The sequence below is a fragment of the Primulina tabacum genome, chromosome 6 (assembly GCF_025594145.1).
Source record: "Primulina tabacum isolate GXHZ01 chromosome 6, ASM2559414v2, whole genome shotgun sequence".
Taxonomy (NCBI): domain Eukaryota; kingdom Viridiplantae; phylum Streptophyta; class Magnoliopsida; order Lamiales; family Gesneriaceae; genus Primulina; species Primulina tabacum.
In genome coordinates, this window is record NC_134555.1 from 37,763,592 (window position 1) to 37,773,552 (window position 9,961).

At 32.0% G+C, this 9,961-nt stretch overlaps 1 protein-coding gene across 1 annotated transcript; it reads left to right on the forward strand.

Annotated features, from left to right (window-relative positions):
• Nucleotides 1-5,185: 5,185 nt before the first annotated feature.
• LOC142549358 (ubiquitin-conjugating enzyme E2 2-like) lies at nucleotides 5,186-9,961 on the forward strand. The gene is made up of 6 exons (XM_075658275.1): nucleotides 5,186-5,319; nucleotides 5,839-5,969; nucleotides 7,023-7,048; nucleotides 7,943-8,032; nucleotides 8,115-8,203; nucleotides 9,536-9,961. Exons 2-6 carry the CDS (start codon nucleotides 5,845-5,847, stop codon nucleotides 9,662-9,664), a joined length of 459 nt encoding a protein of 152 aa, XP_075514390.1. The 5' UTR covers nucleotides 5,186-5,319; nucleotides 5,839-5,844; the 3' UTR covers nucleotides 9,665-9,961.

Below are 9,961 nucleotides of genomic sequence, written 5' to 3' on the forward strand. Positions count from 1 at the left end.
AAGAAAATGGCTCAAAACTTTTTGGTCTCAGAATAGCGTGAAATTTTTTCTAAAAATCCTTCACATCAATAACATGAATGATACCAAGTTTGGTGCAAAAATATTAAGCCGTTTGAAAATGAAAATTCCTCAAAGTTTCAAAATTTTGAAAATTTTTTACGGAAATGATGATATCCCTATCTTAACGAAGGATTTTGGGGTCCGTCGGTGGTGCTAGAAAGATTGATTGGTTCTTGGTTAGGTTCTCCTCGTCGAGAGCTTTCCAACACATACTTTTAATAGTAAAAATTCCTCCGGGATCAAAAGATATGGCCGTTTGAAGTTTGCGCGAAAAACACCTCAACTTTCATGCCATTTGCAAGGTCTACTGCATGCGCCTACTGGAATTCGTGGGTTACTGCAATTCTGATGCTACTGCAATCAGTCTGCTGCTTTTCCAGCACTGTTAGAACCAGTCTGCTGCATTCCGAGTCTACTGACCCAGTCTTCTGCATTCAGATCTGCTGGTTTTCGTCTACTGGTTCTGATTTCGGGCTACTGGTTTTGGGTCTACTGGTTTCCATCTACTGGTTCTGGTTTCGGGCTATTGGTTTTGGGTCTACTGGTTTTCAATCTACTGGTTCTGGTTTCCCTTACTGATTTTTCCCTACTGTACGTAGTTAGTCTATATTTTCAGTAGTCTATTACAATAGCTAATTTTCAGAAGTCTATTACAGTAGCTTATTTCAGTAACTTTCAGAACTTAATTTCAGAACTCTATTAGAACTTATTACTTCAAGTTCCTCCTCCCCAGATTATGAAATCTGGTTTGCTCTGATACCACTTCAATGTCACGCCCCAGGACGGGGGTTGGTTGACACCGGCGTTGCTCTCAAATTCACATTCGAAAACAACAAGCCTCAGAAGTACAGAATTCAGAAACCAGTCTTTTATTCATAATACTGAATATTCAATGTCTGGTACAACTCAATTAATAATGTTTTACAGCGGAAATGTAAAACCAGAAATACAATGTCGGAACAGATGCAGCGGAATTTAAAATATGAATCAGAACTGAGAACAACAATCTTCATCACCAGCCCCAAAATTGAATATGCTCTTCTTCTTCTTCTAACTTTTCTTCCTCGTTCTTATCTGAGATGGGTTTGGTGGGTGAGTGATATGATTTTCGCTCAGTAAGCAGGGACGGGAATAACTCCCAGGTTTCGAAATCGTTTACAACAGAAACAGTAATACAATAATATACAGAAAACTCGTATTTTCAGAACAGAAATCAGAATTCAGAATTTACAGGTTTCATAACAGAAATCAGAATTAGTAAGCACTGAGCACGTTAGTGAATTTCATGGCTAAACTGGTATCAGTCCCCTATATGTTCTCTCCTCTAAGGGGTGAGGCCAGAATCAGAATCAGAAATCAGAAATGTTCAGAATATATATTCCTACCATTAGTTCACTAGGGAGTTTCAGTGCTTCAAAATCATATATCAGAAATCAAACATACAGAAACTGAACTTTAAAACAGAATTATCAAACGGATTTCAAGATATTTATATATAAGCCTACTTACTGTAATTTGCTAGAATTTCGGTTGAAGTCTACTGGAATTCTGGTTGCTCTTCCTACTGGATTTTACTGCTCGAAAATAAGTACTCCTTTAGCTCGAAAATTCAAGTGATAGTCTCAAGATTTGTGTAACCCAATTCAGAGGTTTGAGAGTGTTATTTATAGGCCAAATTCTGATAGTTAGCCTCCCAATTAATGACTATAATCTGCCATTAACAGCCTTTATTCCATGTTAATGCTTCGGTTACAAGTCTAAGCTGAATCAGTAACTGTCTGCTGCTTTCTCGCTCTTCTGCTGGAAAATACATGTCTGCTGGAAAAATACCAGCTTCTGAAGTATGAGTTGCTGCTGGAATTTCAGGTTCTCACAGGGATTGAGTCCCTATTTGAACAACTGACAGAGATACCAAATTTAACAATTCAATATATTAGAATTCTTAAATCTTATAATATTCTGGTTAGTTGATTTAAGAATCTTCTTATTGATTTGTTCAAGAACATCTAATTCCTTGTTCAATATATTTATGCATTATCAATAATTTATATTATAGATACAAGTATGATCCTCAAATCAATCAATTATTATAAACTATAGAAGTGTTTTTATCAATGAGCTTTTTATTGGTATAAAAACTTTCAGTTTGTAATACAAAATAGTTGACTCTATAAAATCCTTAAAATTATGTTTACAATATCAATAAACATCAGGTTTATAATGTTAGCAAACTTCAATATCAATAAACTCCTGGTTTATAGTGACGTTTATTTTATCGTATTTACATTGATAATACCATTTTTGAGAAGTTGGGTTTGTGTATCGCCCAATTTTATTCTGATATCTGCTAGACTAGTTGTCTCGATATTATATTTGTCTATGAGACACAAAAACAACATTAATTTTTGACAATAAACTTGTTATTTTTTCTTTAGAAAAATGCATGTTAACTCTTCTGGGTTACTAGAGCTCTTATAAAACAATTTATTTTTAATAACATATATACTATATTTTATGAATATTGTCATTAGATTCAAAAATCCAAATATTATCGAACACATCTTTCATCGGCAATCAGTGATCTTCTGGATTTTTAATACATCTATGTTAAGTTATAATAAAAATATAAGTTAGGTGGTAATCAATTTCCTCCACAAATCATGGATCATGCTTGATAGAAGTCCTTGAACATACTTCATGTAGGACATAGTTCTAGATATCAATGTATATTTGGTACAATATTCGATTAAGATGTCTAATTTTTTTAATCACACTACGATACAAATATTTGTTTATGACACTTGAAATATATAATTTTCAAATATCTATGCCGATATTTTATAATCAATATTCCACTTTAAGTGAAATAAAACATTCTTCTTCTTTGAAAAATTAATTTACACATGACACAATATATCAAATGTGTTATTCACTTCAGGAAATAAATCACGTCAATTAGGCGACTTTCTTTAATCATGTTTATGAAAGAACTGAATTTGAAAAATTATACATATATTTCTTTCAGTATCTTGTACTTGAAATATAAGTTGTAGCGAATGAATCGATTAGGATAAATATTGATTTGTACTCGAAAAGAAAAATTCAGGCTAGACGTCTCTACTCCAATCTCGCATTTGGAAAAATAAAATGGTAGAAAACAACATGGAATTTGATACATTAATGCGACATAAAAATAATAAGAATTGCACAAATTTTATAATTAAATCTGATGGTTGAGGCCAAATTCCTTCAACAAAGTTCACGACATCTATAATGAGAATTGTATAGGTTTTCGGCATAATTTGGTGAAACCATTTGACAAGTTAACAAAAAATTGCACAATAAATCTATCATTTTGTTAGATCTAGATAAATCCTTCAATCGAAAACAGCTCAAATCAAATTTATCTAGATTATTAATAAATATTATATTATGTTTCTTCAAGATAACTAACAAAAAATACATGATTCTAATTTGATATCAAGTCAATATCATTTAAGAATATTGGTAAATATTATATCATATTTAAACAACAAATATTATGAATATTATTCGATAATATTTATATATTTTAGATCTTGAATATTCTTCTTGAACATTCAATAATATTTAATCGATATTCATCAAAAAACAAAAACTTGTGTGAGACGGTCTTACGGGTCGTATTTTGTGAGACAGATCTCTTATTTGGGTCATCCATGAAAAAATATTACTTTTATGCTGAGAGTATTACTTTTTTATTGTAAATATTGGTAGTGTTGATTCGTCTCACAGATAAAGATTCGTGAGACCGTCTCACAAGTGACATACTATATCAAATATATCATTAAGTCTTAAATTTTAATCAACATTTTTGAAATATCTTTTATCTTAGATCAAGATTTTTAGGATATTGATGAATTTTATATCTTGTATCAATATTTTTCAGAAAAATCGATAAATTATATATCTTATATCGATATTTTGCAGAAATATCGACAAATTTTAGATTTCGAACAATATTCTTAAAAAATATTGACATATCTTATATTTTATATCAATATTCTAGGGTATTGTTGATATATCTAAAGTCGATATTTTCATAAATATTAATAGATCTTTGATTTTAATTCTTAAATTAATATTTTTCATGAATATTGATACATCTTATATCTATATCGATATGAATCTTATGATTGTGATGTTTCTGAAGCGTAAATGAATATATAATAAATATAATAGTTGTTACAAATTACAACATATGCTATTTGATAGAACAACATAAATATATAAATATATATTTCTAATTTACTGTAAATTAATATTCTTCAAGAATATTTAAGATCAATATTTATTCAAAATTTATATTTTTCAAAAATATTGAGAGATCTTGTATATTATAAGATTAATATTATTCGGAAATATAGATAATTATGTCTAGATTATCAATTTTAAGATCAATATTCTTGAAGAATATTGATATATCTTATATATTTGATCTTTAATCAATATACTTTCATTAATAAATGCAAATTTTATATCGTAGATCGATAGTCTTCAAGAATATTGACATATTATATCTCAAATCAATGTTCTTCAAGAATATTAACAAATATTTGATATTATATTAATATTTATTTGGAATATTGACATATCTTATATCTGATTTTCAAATTCATTATGAATATTGATGAATGTTTTATCTGATATCATTATTCTTCAAAAAATTGATAATTTTTTTATGTTATATCAAAATTTTACTATCTTAGATATTTAAATTCTGAGTTTAATATTTTTCCGAAATATAGGCGATCCTTATATCATAAATCTGCCTTTTCCCGCTAATTTATATATTCTACTGTATTTAGTTATCATGTAAATATATACATTATTCTTCAATCTGCCCTTTCCCACTAATTTATTTGCCACTTGACCTATTATATTATTTTTTTCGATTATTTTCTCTTATCTTGTTAATTTAGAAAATTTATTTAGCAATATTTTTAAAATTAGTTTAATTTATTTAAAAAAATACGATAAATTTATATTTAATATCTCAGCAGTATAAACAAAGACTTAATTTACTAATATTATAAATTTATATTTGATTTGACAATAATATAATTTGATTGGCTGACTTAAGTCAAAATCTAACACGTAAGATTGGATTTAATCATTAATGGTGGATATAAATATAGACAGCACGAAACTCGATCTTCTAGCCTTCCATTTTCTAGACTTCTGCAGCTCAAACCCTCGCTTTAATCCATTCCTTAAAAGGTAAATTATCCATTTCTTTTTGTTTGTTATGCTCACGCATAGATAGTTATGGCGTTTATGCTAATTATGATAGTAGTTGATCGGAAGCAGATCTTGTGAACAAAGAAATCATTAGGAATTTTGATTGTGATGGGAGGCAAAACCCTTCAATTATTTTTTGTTTTTATCTTGTTTGTTCTTGTGTTTTTTCCTTCTTGGTGTGTTGGAATTCAGGGTTTCGTGAAAATCATATGAATAATGTATGTGGTGTGGCTACCTTGTTTCTTCTCATGGAATTTTCCAGAATATCTTCTTTTGATGCAATAATTAGCTACAGATTTCGAATTCTACTTGTAGTGAATTCTTGGTTTATGAGTTGAGCTGCATGCCTTTTGGATTGAGTTGATTTTGAATTGCAAAAAAAATTATTGGAAAGAAGATAGAATGTTTGTTTTTGTTGTTAACCTTCCTTTTTTGGTTAATAAGTTGTCTGATCTCTTATTTGTGCTGAATGAAATGTTGAATTTATGTTATCTTTAGTTTAAAATGTCGACGCCGGCTAGGAAGAGGCTGATGAGGGACTTCAAGAGGTCGCAGCAGGACCCGCCAGCAGGAATTAGTGGTGCACCACAGGACGATAATATCATGCTTTGGAACGCAGTTATATTTGGGTGAGCTCTTGCTTTTCTGTACGTTAGGTTACCCCATGGTTTGCCGTAACAGTCGCTATGATGGTCACGTTTTTGAAACAAATGATAATAAAAAAATTGAAACTTTGAAAAATATTTAATGAAAAAGAAAAGGAAAACTTGGGAAAAAGAAAAAGAAATGTTCCACAGGACCACAACAGCCAAAAATCAGCGATATTCCATAAAAACAGTGTTATGGTAGCACAGCTGTTTCGGCCTGAAATTTTGTCGTGGTAGATACCGTTACCGTTCTGGAACGACTATTCCGGGGCCACGACCACGACCACGAACCATGTTTACTGTGATCCAGATGTTAGTTTCTTGGTTGGTTGAATCAATCTTAATCTTGAAGTTGGGAAAGTCCACTTAAACCCGGAGGGTGCTAATTAAGATGCTTTGCCATCTCATGGCAACAAGGGGTTTAATTAAAAAAAAGGAAAACTTGGATAAAATAAAAAATTGTTCCGCATCGGCCAAGAATCTGCCGTTCCATTCCACCACGGTCAAATATCAACGACATTCCATAAAAACGGTGTTACAGTAAAACACATGTTTCAGCCTGAAACTTTGTCTAGTAGATACTGTTGCGTTCTGGAACGACAATTCTGGGGCCGGGAGCACGAACCATGTTTTCCTTGAAGTTGGGAAAAATCCACTTAAACCCGGAGGGGTGCAGCTTTGCCATCTCATGGCTGTAAGGGGTTTATGAGGTATTTTGAGTGCTGCATGAATCTTAAGCTTTGTCTTGGAAACCAATTTACAAGCACTTATGACAACCTTGTATACGTAATAAAATAAAAACTCCCGGCAGAATAAGAAGAAAACAAAGAGAGAGAAAAGTAGGGAGAATTGGTATTGATGCATCTTGAAATCCTAATTGCCATAATTCTGAGAATGTAAGTTAAAAGTCTATGGCTGTAAGACAAGTCAGAAGCGACCGGCTAGCAGGGATTTTTCAGTATAACTTTTATTGCATTATTTTTGAAGTATAGTTGCATGATAAATGCTGTTGTTTCTTTTCTCATGTGGTTGCAGTCCTGATGACACACCTTGGGATGGAGGTGAGTCATTTTCATGATTGACAATTTTGGAAATTCATTTTTTTGGTTGCATACAATGTTGATGTATTTCTTATTTGTTTGCCTATGTTTATTTACTTGGTCTGATAAAGGCAGAAAATGTTGTTGATTGTAACATTTTTAAGTTGCTTTTCTGGTGTGTTTGTTTTTATAAAACATATTCAAGAAGCTCCCACTTATCAAATCCTTGTAAAAATTTGGGATGATTACTAATCCATAATCTAGTTCTCGTTGGCTCATCTTGTCCATCAATGTTGCAGTGTTTATTTTCACACTTGTAATATGTACTGTATGACAAATTTTTTAGGTCCATCAAAAAGAATTTATCTTCATCAAACATAACACACCCGACACTAGATTACGATGGTAATGTGATATGCCCCATTCCTCGTTTTGAAATTCGGTGGTGCTAACATTTCAATAGAATAGAGTCAGTTCTAATGCCAAGGATGCTTGAATGTTCTTCTAGAATCAAATCTATTTTTTCCAAAAGAATTTTTTGATGGATCAATTAAAAATAATATTGAGATAAAGCTTGTTTATATTGTGCTTCTATTAATTTGTTATAGGACCATAGTTTTGTTTCAAAGAGTCTCCAGGTCTTCATGCATTTTGTTCTTTACGAATTGAGAGTTCAGAGCTGCCTTCTCCTTGATAAAGTTGTGGTCCCTGTTAAATGTGTTTTGAGCTTAAACCCCTTTGGCAATTCTGCCAACATGCAAATAAACACTTGAATTAATAAAGAATGGGTAATGAATTAGAAAAGGAAATAAAAGTTAACATTCTCATTTGGCAAATGTAATTTCACAATATCTTTTGCACTTATTATTGTCATGATATACAGAACAACTAATGGTCATGCTTTGATTGTCATAGGAACGTTCAAGTTGACACTTCAGTTCACGGAAGACTACCCTAACAAACCACCAACAGTTCGATTTGTTTCTCGGATGTTCCATCCTAATAGTAAGATGCTTCCCTTGATTAGATTTTGATTCGTTTGCTTAATCTTGAGCTCAAATTCGCGATTATACTTTTTTCTTATCAGTTTATGCAGATGGAAGTATATGCTTGGACATCCTTCAAAATCAGTGGAGTCCCATCTATGATGTTGCAGCTATACTTACCTCTATCCAGGTACTTCTGTTTATTGAATTAAGCTTGTGACATCATTTTTCTGAAGTCTGTGCTGATTGCTAACTAAAATGACCAAAGGTAGATAGTAGGCTACTGATAGGTAGCAATTAGAAGGGCATTTTCTGTTGCTTGATTTTGTATCAAAGGAACATTGCACTTTTTAAGCAATAACAGGAGTTGATGTTTATACATGTAATTTGTTGATAGTTCAAAAATCTTTTTTCGAACTCTATGATGAAACAAGGGTGTGTTTGGTTTCATTTTTCTCCCTACTTAAGTTTTGAAATTTGAGCAACCATTGCTGAGAGAGTTAAAACCTGTGTTCATTGGTGCTTATTCTTACCCCAAGGATGTGCAAAAAGCTGAATGATTTGGTATAGAATGAGAATTGATAATTCTTTGCCCTCATTATCTTCTAGAAGTTAAAAAACTTATAATGCAAATATTTGCCATTTCCTTGTCTAATTTTCTCTTAAATCGTGTTAGATTGTATCTAATGGCTAAATGTTTCGCAAGTCCATGGAAATTATCGACCCTTTGGGTGTTATAAACTTGTCAAACACATTTGGTAATTACATGGTCATTTGACTTGCAATAACTGAGGTGTTCTTCTTACATAACCGAAACTGTCCTGATGCCATTGCTCAAATCAAATTTAATGTTGTTGGTGGGCCTTTTTTTAACTTGCTTGAGGTCATGCCATCATATTTAGTTGTGCTGCGGTGCTACTCTCATTGTTCGTTCACAATCGAAACTTTGTGAAATTAGTAAGCTATATCGTATTGAAACTTGTGACCTGTGGTGGTGATACAAGTACATGAATTATCTTTAATAAATTTCATGGAATAACTTTTTTGGATTGATTTTCAACTTGTACTATAATTTGCTGTAATTTTACTGCTGTACGGCCAAATCCTATGTGAAAACAGTCCAAGTGACAAGTGTCAATTGAAACACTAGCATACTTATTGTATCCCCCGTGTATGGTAGAAGTAGGCATACATTGCTGTCACATGTCAAGTTTTTAAAGTAAAAGAGTCTTACCGAAGCATACCTGGATCACTAGAGACCGTAGATCGCAGCTTTTAGCTTTTCGTGTAAGTGTATATTAAGACCATGAAAGTTTTTTTTACATTGACCCATGATTAAAACAAATGAATTATTGGATCCTCTATAAATTGCAATACTCACAGGATAGCATAATCCTTGTAATGCACAATTAGCTGATGTCTGGGCTCACCTAAAATTTTTTCATCATTTTGTACTTTTCACTCATATTGATATCAGTTGTTAAAAACAATCTTTACTTATCCCACTTGTTTTTTGTTTCAGTCATTGTTATGCGATCCGAATCCCAATTCTCCTGCGAATTCTGAAGCTGCTCGAATGTTCAGTGAGAACAAGCGAGAATATAATCGGCGAGTACGGGACATTGTGGAGCAAAGCTGGACGGCCGATTAATATTCAGGCACATGGAAGACTACTGAACTGAAAATCGAAATTGCTCGTGTTTCTGTCACGTTGAACTGTTTGACAAATTCATCCTGTAAGCCACGTTTAGCATTGCACCATGTAAAATAGATTTCAGTTTGTGCGTTGGTTTTCTTTGGATTTGTATTGGAAACTTGTTAGAGAGAGTGTTACTTGGCCACATACTTTCGATTATTGGCAAAGTTATGTGATTGTTGGCTTGTGAAATTCTTTCCACTTGTAACGCGAGGGAACTATATATGTTATAGTAGTTAAAATTATACTTTA

Bases quoted from the DNA above. Each gene is read 5' to 3' on its own strand.
- LOC142549358 (XM_075658275.1), top strand. From the start codon at position 5,845: ATGTCGACGCCGGCTAGGAAGAGGCTGATGAGGGACTTCAAGAGGTCG. The intron at 5,970-7,022 runs GTGAGCTCTTGC...ATGTGGTTGCAG, and splicing joins TGGAACGCAGTTATATTTGG to TCCTGATGACACACCTTGGG. The intron at 8,204-9,535 runs GTACTTCTGTTT...TTTTTGTTTCAG, and splicing joins CTATACTTACCTCTATCCAG to TCATTGTTATGCGATCCGAA.